The sequence below is a fragment of the Triturus cristatus genome, chromosome 6, assembly GCF_964204655.1.
Source record: "Triturus cristatus chromosome 6, aTriCri1.1, whole genome shotgun sequence".
Taxonomy (NCBI): Eukaryota; Metazoa; Chordata; class Amphibia; order Caudata; family Salamandridae; genus Triturus; species Triturus cristatus.
In genome coordinates this window covers 194,239,101-194,259,677 of record NC_140589.1, presented here as the reverse complement: position 1 = coordinate 194,259,677, position 20,577 = coordinate 194,239,101, and the positions used below count along the sequence as shown (strand labels likewise).

At 43.4% G+C, this 20,577-nt stretch overlaps 1 protein-coding gene across 1 annotated transcript in view; it reads left to right on the top strand.

The window, feature by feature from the left end:
* Window positions 1–962: 962 nt before the first annotated feature.
* The window catches only part of LOC146816624 (cytochrome P450 2K1-like), a 220,796-nt gene continuing 201,181 nt past the window's right edge, over window positions 963–20,577 (top strand). Inside the window, exon 1 of the mRNA XM_085610499.1 lies at window positions 963–1,161. Coding sequence (XP_085466625.1) covers window positions 976–1,161 — 186 coding nt within the window. The 5' untranslated portion in view covers window positions 963–975. The remainder of the gene's footprint in view (window positions 1,162–20,577) is intronic.

Sequence of the window (20,577 nt, the reverse complement as noted above, 5' to 3'; positions counted from 1 at the left end):
TTGCCCAACTTGGTGGCCTGCTTGCCATAGTCCCCCACACCAAGACCGTGCTAGCCCATTGGCTAACGTACGGTTCCTGCACTCTTCACCCTTGATGCCACTGGTGGTGTGACTCGAGTGCTCCTTGAACCAAATCTCACCCAGGGACCTGTAAACCCGGGTCTACCCTCACAGAACTAAATTTGGCTCCTGAATAAATTGTAAACCAGTGTTGAGTTTGCAAAACGTAATGACTCTATTTTTCCTTCCCTCAGGAAATGCACCAGCCTGGTATCTAGTGATACCTGGCTGCATGAGGAAAGTAACTACCAAGTAACCCAACTGTAAATTGATTTACTGCATTTGAATTGTAGTTAAAATGCCTATGTTTGCCAGGTATTGCTATATTTACTTGTGCCAGGCCTGGCTCTAGAAAATAAAAGATCACCAAAATAATATTTTTATACAAACAGATTGGTCTGAGTTCAGTCCTTGAGTGTGTGAAATCATTCGTGCCTGAGAGTGTACAATACATGCTTAGCACAACCCTCGGATAAGGCCTTACTGCTCGCCCACACTACTACAAATGGAGAGTAAGGTATTATGGGGCATATTATCAAGGACGGCGTTAAAAATTATCACCGGTTTTGTGAAGACCAATAACAAGCACAGCATTAGCTGTGGAGATAAATGGTAGGTGGTCGGTGTGCTCCAAACAGTGACCTGCAACATCTACCTATTGTACAGTAAGCGCATGCACCTTTGCACATACAAAACAACATTTTGCAGCCATCGCATGCCCTTCGTTTTGTTAATAATGAGACAGCATGTTCTGCCCCTGGAGTTTCTGCACAAGAGCTTAAAGGGGGAGGAAGGCTGGAAGCTCCCCAAGTGAAATAAATTAATTATTTCCAGGTGAAAGAATATAAATAGAAACACCGACACAGCTGATTTTTTTATTGTATTTACAATAGTGTCTCTACCGCCCCAGGAGAAATGTATCTGACGGGATTTATTATAGTTCTTTTGATTATTTTGTTTATCTTTATTAGTGTAAAAAGCACTACCGATGCTTGGAAGAGGAGCATCGCCAATAATTTTCCACCTGGGCCAAGACCTCTCCCACTGATTGGAAACCTGCATCTGATTGACCTCAGGAGACCACAGAAAACCTTCGTAGAGGTAAAGAGTTCACCTTCCTCTGACCACATTTTTAAAGTAAAATTGGAAATTTTATAAGTGTGCAACTTTCACAGCCCGACGAGGTAATGGAGTCAAAAATATATTTGACTTTGTAAATCCTTACCATTTAGCAGTGCTCAGTGTCTAAAAAATATTACCTGCCTGCCCCCTGTCCTCCTGAGGGCAATTGCATAGCTACCATTGGTGCAGCAGGTGCAATGCACCAGGCCCCCAAAGCCATGAGGGGCGCAGTGAACCCCAATAATTGCTGTATTTTACTACCCCAACAGCATTCAAAGGGGCTCTTTTCCTTGCTGGTACTTGGCCCTATGACATCTTTGCTACTCCCCTGCCTGAGGGCTTGATAAATACATAGGCTGCCTAATGTTGACCCTGCCTTATGCCTCTTTCATCCACCACCTTACTCTTTTGGTCTCTTGATTTCAATCATGCCCTTTCCATTTCTTCTCTCCTTTTCCCTTTGTCACACTTTTTGCATATTTGCCTCCTCCTTCGTCCTCCGTTTTCTGTCTTTTTTTTGTTTTGCTCTGAATCCCTGGGTGCCCACCGCCTGCAACCATCAGCTCAAATTCTGGAATGCACGCAGTCTGGAAGTCGAGGGGCATACATTCACCCCTATGTTGCTTGGAAGAAGTCATTCAATAAAATATAATATACATGTAAGATAGAGTTGAAATAAATTGTATTACCCTAGAGACACTTAAGCCATCTGCAATACATATGTTTTAATAGTGTAAGTTTATATTCATTTGAATGCACACCATGGCTATGAAATGTGCACTGCAATGAAAATCTTTATCTTAAATATGAAAAACTTTAAATTAGTCTATCCTCTGCTTCTTTATTATCAATTTCCTTTTTCATTTGTTGTAATCATTTCTAAACATTCACATTTTTATTGAAACTTTATTGAAAAGTTTCTTTGCTCATTACAGTACTAGAAATGCTGGCAATGGTATTCCTGTCTGTGATAATACTGATATTTATAGATTGTAAACCATGAGATAAATGATCACCTGGTGCTTTACTAAAAGATGTAAATGTTTAACCACCTTAACAATTTTCAGTTTAGCAACAACAGAGAGAGGGATGAAAGGTTGATTTGGTTTTGAATGTGTGCTTGTGACCTGCAGGTTTCACAACGATTTCCCAACTAATAAAGCAGTGGGCCAAAGGGTGAATGTGTGTGGTGACCAAGGTTATGGACTGTATCTAGTATTGGTTTGCATTAGGTGGGCCTCTGGGGCTGATTCGTAGTTTGGCAGATATGTACTCTGTTGGAACGGTGACTGAGTACCCTGTCTGCCACATTCAAGGTTACGAGCTCCATTTTGATTTGGGTGGACCGCACATTTTAAGCCGATGGAGTGACATTTACTTTGTCAGCGTAAAAGTAAGCCATCCGACCATCCAACTGTCCACCCTATTTAGGGTGCATGGTCAGATGGCTTATTTTCGTTTACTGTTCATTACTGCTATCCTGGTGGTGGGGGCAAGTGGGGTAAAAGCAGTAAAGTCTTCCGTCACCATGTCTGCTTTTACTTAGTGTGCCAAATCCTGAATTAGGCCCTCAGTTCTGAGTGGCACAGTGGCCAAAATACAATGATTTGGAATGCTACCACAAGGGACTGCCAGTGGTTAGACTATTTGCAAGCATTCATCCCATGACCTATTGGGTGTTTGATTGCCAGCGGTATGCCTGGAAACCTGGTAAAAGGTTTCCAAGCCTATTATTCCTATCATTGTTTGTGAAATCTAAAGAGTAGTAAATCTGTATCTGTTCAAGGAGTACTTCCATGGGTGGAGATGTCATACTTTTTGGTAAGCCAGTTACTAAGGGGCATATTTAGAAAGAAGTGGTGCAACACAGTGCAGCAAGCAAAGATACTGCACTGTGTTGCATCACCTGAAGAGAGCAGAAATGTGCCATATCTTCAAAGGAACGGCACATTTCTGCTCTCCTGATGCAGTGCAGCACTTTAGGCTGCCTAGCACAAATGCAGGAATCCTGGTGCCATAGTGTAAAAAGGTCTTGCTTATGGTCACGATAGTTTAATGTAGGAGAAACTACTATCCTGCATAAAAACTATCCTTAGAAACGTACTCCTCTGTGTATGTGTGCTGCAGGATGCAGTACTCCTGCAAAGAGGAAAAAACGAGGAGAAATACAGATATTTCTCCTTGTTATGCAAGCCTTGGACAGGCACAGCATTTTGGCACAAACCCATGTCTAGAGCTCCTTTGAAATGTAGGTTTGTGTCAAAATCCATGGGTGGGGTGTCTGGAAATGTCCATGCACCACCCATGAAAAGCCTACCTGATGCAAGGTAACCCAAAGCAGCACATTGTGCTTCCTTGTATTTCTTATCCTTGCAAAGAAAATTCAAATCAACATTTGCATAGCTTTGTAAATACCACAAAGGATTTTGTATTGGGGCTTTGTCAAAAAAGTGACGCAACCCCAATTCAAAATCATTGCAAATCTAAGCCTAAATATATTTATATTCCTTATCTCAAAAATGACTTAAAACCTCATAGTGAAATCAGGATAACAAGTAAAGTTAACACAGAGAAAGCAGATCCAACTCAGACCCAACTACCAATCCAAGAATGTATTTATTTTGGGTGTGTTGCGCCCCAAACACCCTCCCCTCTAAAGCTACACTCCTGTCTAATATCCTCCAATGGCATGGAGGAAGTATAGATGTCTGCTTCAACTCTAGAACCAGCCTGCCCTGTCAGTTGACACTCTACGTTAACCCCTCCATTCGCCCAGCCCCACTTAGTTCCCTCTCCCATTTACAACATATTCAGAACAGGTGGTAAGTGGCCTATGAAACTGAGAATTCTGTGAGCAATTTGATCTGAAAAAAATAGGCCCATATTCCGTGCTGGATTAGCACGTCATTACACTGTACAGGCAGTGTGTGCTCACTTGGTATTTGTGTTTACAATAGTAGAGTTTGCACACCACCAGTATCAAGCAGCCTATAATCAATCAATCAATCAATCAATCAATCAATCAATAAATAAGGATTTGTATAGTGCAGCACTGTCACCCTAGGGGAATCCGGGTGCTGTCGATGAGATGTTTCCATCGAAAAGCCAGGTCTTGCGTTATCTGTGTCCTTGGGGGAGGGCAGGCGCTTAGGCAGCAGAGGGCCCATAGTTACTTTTAATGTTATTTTTAATATTATTTTTCAGGGGTAACAGAATGTATGTGGTCAGCAGCAGTCCAGATTTTGAGCACATTTAAAAAGCTACAATTTCACCTTGGAGAAATATACTTTTGTAATATTTTCTATTTAAATAAAGCAGAAGTGGTTTGTTATGTATATAATGTATATCAAATACATGTAATATATACCTATATACACGTAATGTTACATAATTTTCAAAAAATGTAGCAACTTCTTTTAAATGTGTTTTATTGGAAATTGTGCGCTATTTGTTCTGTATTGAAAAGATTATGGCTTAGTTCCAAAGTTAAAAAAAATTAACATATTTGTTCTTCTGCCCTGGGGGCATTGAAATGCAGGCACCATTCGTGTTTATTTCAAAATTATGTAATATTTATTTTTTTGTACTCTGCACTCAGGATCATGAACAACAGGTAGATATTATGTAGGATTCTGATGAATAGGATGATAGTGACCTTTGAGGAAATGCATCCTCTGTTTCTTTCAGTAGGCGGATAGAGCAATTCTGATATCAATGAGGATACTGCTCTACCTCCTAGGTTTGTTTATGGAAAAACCTTGTCTTCTAATCAGTTCTTTCTTGCCTTTCTTAATATAGCTTTAGGCTATACCGGCCATTAAGGCCAGCTCCAATAATAAAGGCCCGAGCCAAAGGCAAGGGCCTTTAACAAGGGAGCAGGCCTTTAATGGCCGGTTTAGCCCAGCTAGGGCAGGGTACAAAGCTTTTAGAACATCCTCCCCCATCATGGAAGAATGTTCTAATTAGTAAAACAAAGGCCTCACAGAGCCCAAGGGGGTTAAAAACCCCTCAGCACCAAAACCCTTGTTCACAGCTGTTGCTGTAAATGTTTTGCAGTCGAGCACAGGGCCACAGCTGTTAGCTGTAGAACATTCACAGCAAGGGCTGCTAAAAAAGGCTAAAGTCAGCCCCTGGTTCTCCCTGGCTTGGCTGAACTGCTTTTTGTAGTTCAGCCAAGCCAGGGAGGTCGGAGAGCTGAGCAGCATTCAGCCCTCCCTCCATCTGAAGCCCTAGTACCATTAAGCTACGGGAGAGGGAAGGGTGAAGGCTGTGTGTGACCTCCTGCATGGCCTCTGCATTTCCTTTTCCTCTGCCTAACTCATGTATTTTCAGGAGGCAGGGGAAGGAGAAAGTCAGAGGCTGTGAATTAGGACACTGAAATGTTGAGAGCAGTGGGCCTATACCAGTTCATGTAGGCCACTGCTACTCCATTGTCTTAAATGGAGGTCTCTAATGCAATCTGCCTTATGATCTTTTCAGCCTAGCATTTCCTCATTAGTCGACAGTGTCCACAATCCTAGTGTTTAACTGTCTTCCAGTGGTGTTAATTGTCTTGATCAAGAATTCAGCGTTGTTGTTCCGGATGGCCTTGAAGATATAATGCACTTAGTCTTGAAGATAATCCAGTCCTCTAAGGGGGACCAATGCAGCTACTTCATTGTGATTGTGTTTTAAAACATTTTTTAAAATATTTTTTTATTGAATTTTATACATTTACACCCCCACAAGTTGCCCACCCCGCACCCCGGACTCAGACCTGCCCAGAACACACAAATGCTAACAATATTCCTTTCACTAGATATTTCATCCTTAGTATAATAGTAGGAAGAAAACCCAGAAAAAAACCCTTAGGGAAAGACAGAAGGAATGAGAGATACAAATAAGAACTTTCAATTACGACAGAAGCTAACACGATTCGGCTCTATGATAGATATTTAACATAAATTAAGCATTTTCTATTTGTCTTTGTGACCATTGCAGGAACGGACCCAAATTGCGATTCCTTTTTTACGTTTACTGCATCCCTCTCTTTTATATATGGCTACCTCTAAACTGCAAGTAGCCAGCAAATGAGATCTCCATTGTTGGAACACCGGTGGATTGGTCTCCAGCCACGCTGATGCAATACACAATCTAAAAACCGCCATTGCCACAAATATCAGCCCTCGCATGTATTTTGGTCGTTCTGTATTAGCTATACCTAGCATAATTTCATCAACTGAAATTTCTACTCTTGTATTAAATACCTCTGATAAGAAGGCTGTAATATCATTCACTACATTCGTTAATACGTCACATGATGCAAATATATGTATGCTGTCATCTTCGACTAACACACATCTAGGGCACGTTGTTCCTTTTCCGGTTCCCCATTTAGCAATTTTGTAGGGAGTATAGTATAGAAATAAGAAAGTTTTATAATACTGAGCCTATAACTTAGTGGACATTAAACAAGACTGGTAAAATACGAAGGAGTGGTGGATGGTTTTGACCGAGACCCTGAGTTTAACCTGCCATTTTGTAGTATATTTATCCATATCGTCTGGATAACAAGTATTCAGTGATTCATAAATTTCTCCAATTTTAATATTTATCTTTTAAACAGGTACTCCATTATCTGTACTGTTTGAAATTTTAACCCCCACCACCTTTCTTCGAAAGAAAATCCCGGATTTGCAGATATTTCAAGAAATCCCGATTATCTAAATTGTACTCCATCTGTAATTCCCCGAAGGATCTCAATCCTAAAATCGTATAAAAGCATCCAAGTTGTGTGATCCCGTTCTGTTCCCATATTTCCATACATGTGTTGTTAAAAATCCCAGGGAGATTATTGTTTTTATGAATTGGGGTATAGTGAGTTAATCTTCCAATACCCAATAATTTGCGCACATAATTCCAGACCTTATAGATACCAAATAAGGACCTAAATCTAACTTTTTTGAAGTAACTGTTGTTCACATGACGCCATAAACACCCTCTGGATTCATCCCCTAATAGAAGCTCTAGTGGAGTTAAAATCCCCTTCACTGCTGACGCCTGTCTTGAATAGTAAACTAATACAATATTTCAGTGTAGTGGCCCAATAATATAGTTTGAAATTGGGCAGTGCCAATCCCCCTCCTTCTTTAGGTAGGGTAATGGTTCGTAATGCTCTTTGAGGTTTCTTATACCCCCAAAAAACCTAGAAAACATACTATCCATGTCTGTGAATATTTGCGAGGGAAATTCAAAACAGATTGTTCTAAAAAAATACAAAAATCTCGGTAAAAAGGCATTTTAATCAGATTGCATCTGCCCCCGATAAATAAATGGAGATTATTAAACCAGATGATATCTTTTTTTGTGCGTTGCATTAGTGGAGCGATATTGTCATTAACTAGATTCCCTATTTTGGCGGTTATGCTAACGGCAAGATATATAACTTTCTCTGTTACCCGTTCATCCTTCATCTCAATTTTGTTGTTGGGGATAATCTGAGTTTTGCCTTGATGTAATTTATAACCAGATATCTCACCAAAGACCTTAGCCTCTTCTTCAATCACACCAATTGAGTTCGCCGGGTCACTAGTAACTAACGCGATATCATCCGCGTATGCCAGCATTTTTGTGGCTTGATCTCTTATCCAAACAGGTGGGATTAGCGTATTATTTTCTAATCTCCGGATAAATGGATCTATATATATATAGCGAATAAAAGAGGTGAACACGGGCACCCCTGTCTTGTCCCTCTGGTAATGGGCAGTGGTCTGAAATTGACCCATTCACCATTACAACAGCCGACGGGTGCTGATACAACATCTGTATTGCTTTGATAAAGGGTTCTCCAATACCACTTCTTGCCATATCTGTCCAGGGATATTTCCAGGAGACCCTATCGAAAGACTTTTCAGCATCTAATAATATAAGTGCCATAGGGTATCCTGTAACCTCAGACCAGTCAAACAATGAGATCACCCTCTGAATATGACCGGTTGTAGCCCTACCTGGGACAAACCCATGCTGCCGTTCAGATACAATATTGTGTATATTTGGGGGTAATCGGGCAGCTAGCAGCTTAGCATACATTTTAGAATCACCAGTTATTAACGTTACAGGGCGATACGACCAAAGTTCAGTAGATTCTTTGTGTTTTTTTAAAAAGACTATGATTTTGGCCATGGGCCAGGATCCCAGAGGTCGTTCCCCCTGAAATATAAGTGCGATCAGATCTGACAATATATTTTTTAACTGTGGGGAGAATTTAACATACAATTCCATGGGGATCCCATCCATGCCCGCCGCTTTACCTGAAGCAGGACTATTTATTGCGAGAAGAATTTCTTCCCATTGCGGAATAGCATCCATGCTTTCTGTATCGCTAGTCTCTAAAATGGCAAATCTGTCTCAATCAATGTATTCCTTGATTGACTCCTGTTGTATGTCACTATCCCTATAGAGATCCTGATAATATTTTTGAAATGCAGTTCTAATTGCATCAGGATCTGTCCTTAGCCCACCTTCTGGTTCCCGAATAGCCTTAATAAAATTAGCAGTGCTTTGTTCTCGGGTTCGTTCCACCAGCTGATGTCCGACCTGTTCACTTAATTCATAGACATTTTCCTTATGCATTGTAGCTCTATCGATGGCTCTTGCCGCTAATACATCAATAATGCCTAAATTCATTTTTGACTTCCCTTCCCTCTTGAACAGCTTTTATTAGTCCTTCTTCAGCAATAGCTATGTTGTTCTGAAGTACTTTCATATCTTGTTTAGCTTTTTTATTAGCATTTAATGAAAATCGAAGTGTTTCACCTCTAATCCCAGGCTTTAAGGCATCACAAACAATATCGATTGGCGCACTACCTATATTATCTTCAAGAAATCTGGGGATCCACTGTCACATATAATCACAGTACTTCTCATTAATTAATAATGCCCTTTCAAATGTCCAGGTTTTCACGTTCTGCTTTGTTGAACCAACTTCGATAGTTAAAATGCGAGGATTATGGTCAGAGAGTACCCTAGGTAGCTTTTCAATTGTACAGCTAGCAGCTAATGTGTTAGAGACCAGAAAATAGTCCAGTCTTGCATGGTGTGCATGTGGGTAGGAATAATGAGTAAAGCCTGGATCCTTCGGATGTTCGGCTTGCCAGCTGTCTATCAGACCATGGGTTTGGCATGCATTTTTGAAAGCTTGAAATACTCTTGGCTTCCTACCCTTGTACTGAAAACCTGAGTCCAACGATCAGTCATTAGATAGATTTAGATTAAAATCACCACAGATTATAACTGGGAGAGGCCATTGGACATATTGTTTGATATATGATCCAGAACTTCTGGGTCATCACTGATATTACTATATATTGTACTGCTGACACTCTGTGATAGCCCATCATCCATATTTATCGGATATAGAACGAGTGAATTGTGTCCTGCCCCCTTTCACCAATATAGCTACACCCTTTGTCCTTACTCCTTGTGTTGAGGCAGTAACCACCTTGAAGCCAAATTTATTGAGTAGATATAGTTGAGACCCCTCAATGTGTGTTTCTTGTACACAGAGGATATTAGCCCCAGTCAATTGTAACCCGATACCCACTCGTTGCCTTTTCTTTTCATAGTTGAGGCCACAAATATTAACAGTCAAAAAATGTAACTTAGCCATACTGATGCTTTTCCATCCCTGGTATATATTTACTTATCCTCTCTGCAATTTTTCCATATAAATACTTTCTCCCCTTACTTCTTATTTCTGCATTGACATTTTGAGTCACCGTTACCCCAGGTCTGAGATTCTCTCCTCCCTCCCCTCCCCCTCCCCTCTGTCCCCCACCCCCCACCAATATATAGGCAATCAGGCTCAGTCCTGAGCCTGTTTTGATAGCTTCTGTCTCATCCTCACCCCAACACCGTCTCCCTCCCTGCTCTTATAACTACATACATTTTCATTTATCTTTATTCCCCTTTTCAAAACTCAAATTTCAACTAAATAAGTGCTCCCTTCCCCCTAAAAAAACCCACAAATAAAAATAAAAAAATAACCCCGAAATTACTGGCTCTTGTTGACTACAGTGGACTATAGTGAGGCGCAGATCAAGAAATGACATTATATTATGTAGGTAGGAGATAACAACATTATTTCATGTCCATTCGCTAACGGTTATTTTCTCTAGCAGCCGTTTTCCCTGCAGTAATTTCCTCTAACACCTTCTGTGCTTGTATTTCAGATGTGAAATAGAAGTACTGTCATTGATAATTCACTTTTAGTTTAGCAGGGTTTTGTAGATAGACTGAAGCACCTGTTTTCTGAAATGACGCTATCATCTGTCTGAGCTGCCACCTCCTCACCACTGTTGCATGAGCAAAATCCGGCCTCACAAAGTACGAAAGGCTCTCCCAGTTTCTTTTGTTGTCAGGTCTCACCAGTTCAAACACTGATTGTCGAAGAAGAAAGTTCCCGAAGAAGATTAAAATTACTTGGATACTGTTGGTCATTTGGGCGACGTCTAGATATATTAAGAGGGAATCTGTGTACCCGCTGAATTTCTTTATCCCAGTCCCATTGTGCAAGTTCGGGAAGAGAGTTTTTCAACAGAATGATTGTAAATTTCCTGATATCATCACCCTCACTATTCTCCGGTATTCCTAGCAGCCTTAAATTGTTGCGTGTTGCCGATTTTGCCTCTTCCATCTTCCACATTACATCTTTTAGGGTACTTTCTTGAGATGTAGTTTGTATTTTCAGGCTAATGACCGTGATTTCCAACAGCTCTGTTCGATTTTCCAACAAATTTAATCTCTCCACAATCTCTGTACACGTTTTCCCAAATTTCCTGATTGACCCCTGTAGCTTTTTTGATGCCATTCGGGCTTGCGGGTTCTCTAGTTTTACTTCATCTTGAAATGATTTGAGGGACTGTAGGATCAGTGATAGGGATGGTTCTCCGGGAAGGCCAGAGTCTTTCTGTCCAGACAAACCCGTTAGTTGTTTTCTAGGCAGCTTCATAGTCCCAGGAACACCATTACCCAGCAGTGTCTGCGTGCCTGAGTAGTCCCAGCCCAGTTTCCCCTCTTCCTCTCCCTCTTTCCGCCTCTGTCCACTCTTTTTTCCATCCGATAGCCTCTTAGTTTTCCTAGGCAGCCTTTTTTCCCCCTGCTGGCTACAGTAGCTTGTGGATGTATCCTCGTCCCCTTCCTCATCACTACTAGAGCTTTAGACTATATTTTCAGATTCCCCAGATTCCTCACTCAGAGAGTAGAAATTTTCCAAAGGACCTGGAGACAAAGAACCCGCCTCATGATTATTTTTCCCCTGTATTTCCTTTTCCTTTTCAGTGGAATAAGTGAGAGAGGTTGGGTCATTATTATCGACCATATTTAACCCGTTTGGCGCTTTTCTGGCTTTTCTTGCTGTCTCGACTAGAGGGGCCATATTTGGGGTATTACCTTCGGTTAGAGTTTCCTCCCCTCCTAGGTGATGGCCTAAACATGCCTCTGGCTTTCCTAATACGGTTGTCTCGCCGCTGGACCCCCATGATAGCCGCCCAATGCCGATTTCCGTCATTGTGTCAGGAATAGTGTTGGGGACTAAGGGGTCTGTAACAGATGGCTCGGCACCGGTAGAGGCTTTAGTTAAGATATCGGTTTTGCCGTTTGTGTCCTTTAAATGTCCTTGCCCCTTTTCACATTCGATTGTTCCTTTGACTGGAAACAGACTTGTTATAGCTATCTGTTTTTTATTGTTATCCCCAGTTAGAGTATCTTTTGGTAAAGAGCTTTTGTAACTCTCTTGTTTCCCGCCCTTACCGGTATGCAGCTCGTGTTTTTTCTTGTCACTGTCTGCTTTTTTGTTCAATTCAAGTTGTGCAGACGCGGAAACCACCTGCGACGTCAAACGCATCTTGCTCCGAACGCCTCGCGCCGCCATCTGTTCTCCTGGCTGTGCTCTGGGTTTTCCAGCGTCTGTGTTGCTAGGCAGCGCTGCTCCTACGTCAATGATTCCAAAGTCGGCGGCCGCCGTCAGTAGGAGCTTTGCAAGAGACTCCCGGCGTCTGCACCGGCCCCCGTTCTGCACGCTCCTTGCCAAGGGTCGTCGAGCACCCGATCTGCACCAACCTCGGCACCATCCGTTTAATAGATGCCATCCATAATTTTCTCTGCGCATAGCCAGCTCCACTCGAAATAGAACCTCGTCACTCTAGAGAATCTCCGGGAGAGACGCGGGGGTGAGTATCAGAGGACTTTACTCAGGCGCCATCTTGCTGTCGAAGTGTTTTAAAAAATTATTGATGAAAGATTCTGCAACATTTATGATGCCTTTCAATAGCTAATTTGGTGACTGAGAGTCTATTGAGCAGAGCATTGCCTTAATGTTTCCTAAAAGAGGTATTCTCAAGTCAGTGATGAGTAGGGAGGGTTTCACTTTTCAGAATAATGAGAGCTGATACAAGGCTTTCTTATATTTTGTTGAGACATGTTCTTTGAAGGAGAGGTCTGTGTAGAGTATTATTTGAAGTGAATTTAGGTTGTCAGGTAGTGGATAAAGCCCATCTGCATGTATGTTGGATAACTAAGTGTAAATTTGTTGCTGTTAGATGCTGTTAACAAAGAGGAGGCATTCAGCCTTAGTTGTGTAGGGCTTTAAGTAGCTGCTTGATATCCAGTTCTAGAATAGCTAGAGGTAGAATGAGTGCTTAATTTGAGCCATTGGTTGCTGGTGGGCACTCCTTTGTTCCTCCATCTGGTGCAGTCTCCAAGAATACATTAAGTATTAGAGTGAGATGATGCCTGGCCGCAGGACAGCCATGGAGGTCATCACAAAGTTCCTGAGTTATGCCATACCATTGAAATGTCACCATCACTGAAGTTCAGTCAATGAAGGAAAAAACATATTGCTTTTAAAATGAAGTCTTAAGAATTCCTCGTAACATGAGTTCGAGTTACCACTTAATCTCACATGGCCAAGATTGGCTGCTGAAAATTAAAGGAAACCGGGCAGAAGAGGCACTGGTTACATATGTTTCTCAGTGGGGGCGGATCTAGCGGCTTAAGTTTGTGTGCACTAAATGAGACAGTGAGGAGTAGCTGGGCTGTGTCTTAAGGTCATGTATGCACAGCAGTATGGCCTAAAACATTAATTCTTGGATGCTGGAATGTACATGTTGCAAATGGCTATGGCAGTCATCTGCTTGTTGTCTGTGTCGGTTAAACACCATAGACGTGAGTCCAGGTGCAGAGGGGCTGCATATGGCTGACTGTAGGCCTGTGTATGGGTCAGACTGCAGAAGGAGCATGAGTGCTAGTGTCTACATGCACCATTTGCCTCCTAACAGCACTTGTCTCTTCTTTCTTCCAACCTAGCAGACCTTCATTTTTGGAAACGATTTGAAAGTAAAGAACTGTCACTCTTTTCTGATACATTTCACTTTGATAATACATGTCAGGCTAGCAAAAACAATTATGGTTGACTGTGGTTAGACCTGTCAGTCTTAGACGTTTTATCCTGTCTTAGTTTATTTGCCTGAACTTATGTTTGTTGGCCTTAAGACTAACCCTGGGCGTAGTTCGCGAAGTAGCACTTCGCGAAGCTACGCAAAGTGCAGTTCGCACTACGCGAGCTACCCGTAGCACTTCGCGAACTGCGTAGTACCTTGTTCGCACTGTGCCAGATGTCGTTTTCAATGATTGCACAGTGCGAACAAGCAACCGGCACTGTGCAATCATTGAAAATGGCATCTTGCACAGTGCGAGCTGTAGTTTTCTGCTGCTCGAGTAGATTTTTACTCGAGCGGCAGCTTTCTCAACGCGAACTGGTAGTTTCTCATCGCGAGCGGTCGCGAGCATACGCGACCACTCGCAATGAGAAACCTGACCTCCTCGCGTTGGGAATCTCGCCGGGAGGTTTATTTTCCATGATCGCGATTGCCAACTTGATGTTGCTGATCGCGAACAAGGAAAAAGTCTCGCCGGGATGTCATTTTGCTTGCTCGCGGTCGCCAACTTGACGTTGAGGACCGCGAGCAAGCAAAAAATGACCGCAGCACTACGCAACACTACGCTACGCGTGTTCGCACTGTGCTACGTGCAATTCGCGTAGTGCGAAGTAGCGCGAACTTCGCAAACTACGCGAGCGTAGCGTAGTGCTTTGCCCAGGCTTACTTAGGACTGTGTGCATATTTAACCACTGCTAACTAGTGCTTGTGCTCATGCCTCTGAAACATGGTTATATTGGCATATAGCCAATTGGCATATAGCCAATTGGCATATTTAATGTACTCATACGTCCCTTGTAAAGTGGTATACCACATACCCAGGACCTGTACATTAAATACAACCGGTAGGCCTGCGGCACTTATTTTGTCACTCACTTAAGAAATGTCACTTAAAACATGTCCCAGGCCTGTAACTGCAGCCTGAATGCAGTTTTAAACTGCCAGGTTGACTTGGCAATAAAACCCCCTTGCCAAGCCCTAAACTTCCCCTTTTATTACATCTGTCACCCCCTAAGATAGGCCAGAGGTAGACCATAGGGCAGGGTGCTTTGTAATTGAAAGGTTGGACATGTACCTTTTAGTTTTATATGTTCTGGTAGTGAAAAAACTTCTTAATTCCTTTATCACTTCTGTGAGGCCTACTCCTCCCATAGGTTAACATCGGAGATGCCTTAACACATTTAATAACCTATCATTTCTAAATGTGATCAGTTATCTATATCATCGTTGGTGTCTTTGGAATTGTAATGAAAAACCCTTTTGAATGGCAAAGTCAGGTTTTTTATTACAATTTTGAAACAGCATCTTTTTGTAAGTTAGCATTTTCTGTCTTTAGCTCTGTTGTGCCTGCAACCTATCCTGGGTCACATGACTGAGCATAACAGACAGTTAGACTTTGAGAATTCCTATCAGACAGTCACACAATAAAGGGATTAGGTGTACCTGAATGGGCCATCTTCTGGCAGGAGGGGGGTGGAGCTGAATACATCCCCACTTGCAACTAAATAGTAAGGGTGGGTGGCAAATTCTGTTCCGCTCACGGAAATTGAGAAATTTTGTCATTTTCGTGTTCCGCGCGGAACGTGAAAATGTCGGAACTTCTGCGATCCGTGGCGGAACGGAATTCGGGGGCATGAGGGTAGAGGTATTGCGCAAAACGGTGGCATCTTCCTGGATAAATATGCAGGGCAGTATTCATTCTGGCACGATGCTCCTGTCACAAAAATTAAACCTCAGCAGGAAGCACTTACTGATGTAGATAAAGCAGGTGCCCGAGTTTATACTCGAATTCTGTAACGCATTAATCAATCAGCCCAAAAATTTAGTGAGCGAGGTTTTGGCTAAGCAGATGTGCCTTCTCTCCATTTCCACCCTGAAAAGATAGCTGTAATCTTTGCTGGAGGTCTTCGCATCCTTGAGTTTCTCGAGCGCAAACCTCGTGTAGAATTCGTGAGCATGGCTAAGCAGATGTGCCTTCTCTTCATTTCCATACTGAAAAGTTAGCTGTAATCATTGATAGAGGTCTTTGCATCTTTGATTTTCTCGAGCGCAATCCTTGTGTAGTAACTGTGACCAGGAGGTTTCTTCTCCTCGTCTGCTGCTGAGATCCTGCTCTGACCCTTTATAAACAATAGGCATGTGAACTGGACCAGAAGCCCTGCCCATTTGGCCTCGCCCCACATACACTAGCGGTATGCAACGGCTTCCCGCCCTTTCCCCAATATGTTGGACAGCTCACTCAAGGGACCCGGCGCCCTGGCAAAGTTACAGACACACAAGGTCAATGGAGACAATTCTTCTGGCCCTTTACGCAGCCGGAGTGTACCCAACGAGGTAGCACTTACTGATTAGCCAGTTGAAAGTACTCCAGTTGAGTAGAGGTATTGCACAAAATGGTACAATTCCCGTACAGCGTCTCACTCTCTGACCCTATCAAGAGGCATTGTGAAATCGCAAAGAAGCCCCACCCCCAGAATCCCTGCAAGCACACGAAATTCCACGTGTTCTCGGAGATTTTTAAGCAACTTCGCAAATTCCACCCACCCCTACTAAATAGGGGCTGTTCTGTCTTCACACAAAGGAACTATCATCTCCACATTGTCACTACAGCCTGCTTTGAACCAGGGCAGGGCAGTCAGGAAATTCCATGCACTTCAAAGCCACTGTCTAGAAGCTTCTTACAAAGTCCAGAAGGAGGGCACAATGGTATAACTGTAGGACCTCAGACACCAACTCTTCAGTACACTTCTGGACCTGTGGATCCTCTGTAAGAAAGAAGGACTGCCACTCGGCTGGACTGCCGCTCTAAAGCACTGCTGTCCTGCTGTGCTGACCTGCTTACCTCTTGCAAGTGTGAGAAAGACTGGGCCTGCATCTGTTGAACCCAGGACTCCAAAGTGACTCCAAGGGCTAGTTGGCTGGCTTCCTGACTAGAGCCTCAGGGATAGAAGGCTCCAATAACCTTAATCCCAGCACCTGGGCTCTGCAATCTGTGATTGTACCCTGACAAGTGGTGCCACCCCAATCTTGGACCCTTGGAAGTGGGCCTGAAGATGCTCTGCAAGCCCATCTTTGGACTCAGCAGAACAGACCAATCTCCTCTGCTACGCAGCCCAAACTCAAGCAAAACCAATGCATTACCTCTGCTGCAAGGGTTCTCCAGACGCAAAGAACTCTGCACTGACTCTGCAGCTGTATCAGAACTGCAGCCTGTGCAAAGCTTTGCCAGCGCAGGCCCCCACATTTCTCATCAACAGCAACCACGATGATGCCATAAGTTCTCACAAAGAGCCCCACAGCTCATCAGAACCGAAGAATGGCCTTAAATGCACAAGTTATCCTCAACACCAGAATTCGCATTGCAAGCCCTCGTCGACAGGATCCTTAATGACAATGCAGGATCTCGCATTGCAGCTCCACAGCACCTTAGAACCAAATCATTGCCTCGGCTGGGCAACACATCCTTGACACAGAATCTTTCAACACGCCACAACTATGACCTCGGGTACTTTGCTCAACCTGTAGCTGGCCTAAGGCTCCATCGCGGTTGGCCTAAACTTTTGACTTTGCCCCGGGTCGGCATAAGCAGATAGCCACAGTTGGCATTTTGGGCTTTCTGGCACTTTTTTCACTAAGATCTTTAAAATTCATAACTCTAGTACTACTGTCTGGATTTTTGTTGCTTTGGTGTCAAATATTTTCTTTTTAAATGCACTATATGTTTCTAAATTGGGGTGGGATTTTTCTTGTGTTGTGTTTGCACTTTATTGCTATTTGTGAGCTGCATAAATAGTTTACACATTGCCTCTAAGTTAAGCCTGAATGCTTTTCATGGAAGGGCTAAGCACAGATTAATTTAGTGACTTTTTGTGGTTCACCCTTCAAGGGATTGTGGCTGTTGCTTGACCGGGGTTCAGACCTTAATCAGAGAATGAGAAGGCTGAGAGACCCTTAGTTGAGAAAAAGCTACTGTTGGAGCATATAAAAAACATGAGGGAGCTGGAGCTAAAGGCAAGACAACCATCAGGACCTAACCGTGATAGTGACAGCGCACCAACAGTGTCTGCTGGAGGGGTGAAAGACTACATACCACGTGGGCTGGTGACTAACTCTCTGGTGGGAGATGATATAGACAAGTGGTTTGCTGCATCTGAAGTTGCTTTAAGGGTAGACAAGATCCAAGAGGAATATTCAGGGGGGAGTAGCTTGTAGAAACACATGCCCACAGTGGGGAGGGATACCCTTCTCACACTAGAAGCTGAGGATCAGACGATGTATGACCCATGATATCCATACTTTTTGTTAAATTTGAGCTGTCCCCTCAGAAATTCAGGAACAGACACAAGCCTCCAAACAAGTCCTCAGGTGGATTTCTTAGATTATGCCAGACAGGCACTGAAGGGATGGGTGAAGGGCAGCAAAGTGGAGGATTTAACTGGGCCTTACAACCTAATTCTGAGGAAGCACATGCTCAATATTTGTTTTACAGAGCCGTGCCAACACCCAGTGGATAGCAGGCTTGCTGATTGCAGCAAGCGTGCTGAAGAAGCAAACCTATGACATAGCACCAGAGTTTCTAAGAAGGCACTTCCAAATGAGTGGTCAGGATTTCCAACATAAAAAAGAGGGAGATAACAATAAAAACAAGGAGTTCTCTCAAGGCACCCAAAACAGTTCACAGGGGAAAGGGTCCCAATCCCAATCTGGCCACCCGAAGGAAGGCTTTATAGGCAAGAATACTGGAAGGTTTTTTCTAAATGCTATAAATGCTACCAATAAGGGCATTTCAAGGAGATGCCAAGAAGGCACAACCCCCCAGTGAGGGCCAATCACAGAGGTTGGCCAGTGTCACACTTGGCGAGCAGATGGGCCCATTTAGTGTGGGGAGACTACTGAGGTTACCCTAGTGTCCCTGGGTGCCAAGGAGACAATGCCCAAAGCCTACATGCCCTCCAAATCATCTAACTATAATAGGCAGTGGTTCACCATCAATTGGCAGAGGGTGGGTGCATTTGGCCTAAGTGTGTACCTGTTGCTGGCCTGCACTCGATCGCGCTTGGCCTGAACTTGTGACTTTGTCCCTATCGGCACGTCTAAATATCCACAGTTGGTGCTTCGGGCTTTTGGGGCTATTTTCACTAAGATCTTGAAAAAGATATAGCTCTGTTTCTACTGATTTGATTTTTGGCTCATGAAAATTTACTTTTTCTAAATTGGTGTGCTTTTTGTCTTCTGTTATGTTTTCACTTTTTTACTGTTTGTGTGCTTCATACATTCTTTACATATTGCCTCTAAATTAAGCCTGACTGCTTTTTATACCAAGCTACCCAGGTTTTAGCACAGGTTAATTTAGTGACTTTGTGGTTCACCATGTAAGGGATTGTGGCTATTGCTTGACCAGGGTTCACACCCCAATCAACCAACAACTCAGTTTATCACAGCAGCATATAGATTAAAGGGCTCTAATGAGTGATAAAGAATAACTCATCAGAGTAGAGTAAATAGGGAGACTTCTTACTACTGCAAACATCTGTTATTAATTGATATTAATAGCGCTTACAACACAATAACTCCGGCTGGTGTGGCAGCAGTTCCTTACTGCTATGCACGTTGGCGCTCAAGGATGGTGTTTTGCACAATGGAGGTGAGGCATCACTGAAGCAAGTGAAGTGTTGGTTACCAGGGGCGCTGTGGTGTCGTTGAGCCGCGGATGCCTGGGAACATTGCAGGATACGGGAAAGGTGATGCAGCATTTGCCGCGATGCATTGTTTCCGATGGCGGTGCGGTGTCAATTGAGCTCTGTGGGTCGAGCCATGAGGCGTCAACTTCGCCGTGTCAATGTCACACCACGGGGCCACTGGAGCTACAGCAGAGTCGGGCATCATGGACCTCGGTAACACAGTACGCAAGACTCCTGCTGTGGTGCTGCTTCGGAGGCACCATGGCGGTGTTGGGGCCTGCATTGTTATTTGCGGTTGTTGCATTGAGTGGGGACTATGGCTCTGGTGCAGGCAACCTTGCCGTGTTGAAGAGCAACACTGGTTCTGAAGTAACGCTCAAAGTCAATCTGCTGGTTTCTTCTCTCTTTAGCCCAGCAAACTCACTTCCAAGGGCCCAGGAACTGGATTTGGCACCACTTGGTGGAGTAGGTCTCCTAGCAGAGGAGCCCAGGTGCTGCAGAATAAGTCTTTATTGGCACTGAGTCTTCCAACAGGAGACAAACTGAACTCAAGCTCTTACAGAAACTTTAGAAAGCAGGATGCTGAGAGCAAAGTCCAGTCCGCTCACTCCCAGGCCAGAAGCAACAGCCAGCAGGCCAACCCAGCAAAGCAAGCAGCACAGTGGCAGTCCCTACTGGAAGCACAAAAGGGCTTCTTCCTGGCAGAATACCCTCAGTACAGAAGTGTTCCAAGTATATTGTATTACAATTATATTGTATTACAGGCCCACTACTTATACCCATTTTAGCAATTGAAGTAGGGAGGCCTAAAGGAAAGGTCTTTGTAGTGTACAAGACCCTGCCTATCCTGGTCCTGGCTTCAGACACACTAAAGTGTGGCTGTGCACTGTTTTTGGAAGTGGAAGTGTCAGCGCCGCCCACCACTCTAGCTCTGGAAGACCCATCAGTCTGGTGATGGGCCATCAGTCTGGTGATGGGTCATCAGGATACGCAAGGCACATCTCAGCTCCCTTTGTGTATGACTGTCTAGAGTAAATTCACAAAGCCCAACTGTCATTCAATCCAGACGTGTATTTTAGGGACAGGCAGAGGAACAGAATTGTTACGTAAGAAAATGCCACTTTTCTAAAAGTAAAAGTGGCATTTTCAGATCTGCAATTTAAAAACCAACTTCACTAAAAGATGTGTTTTTAAATGGTGAATCCAGAGACACCAAAATCTAAATTTTCCATCTGCTCCGA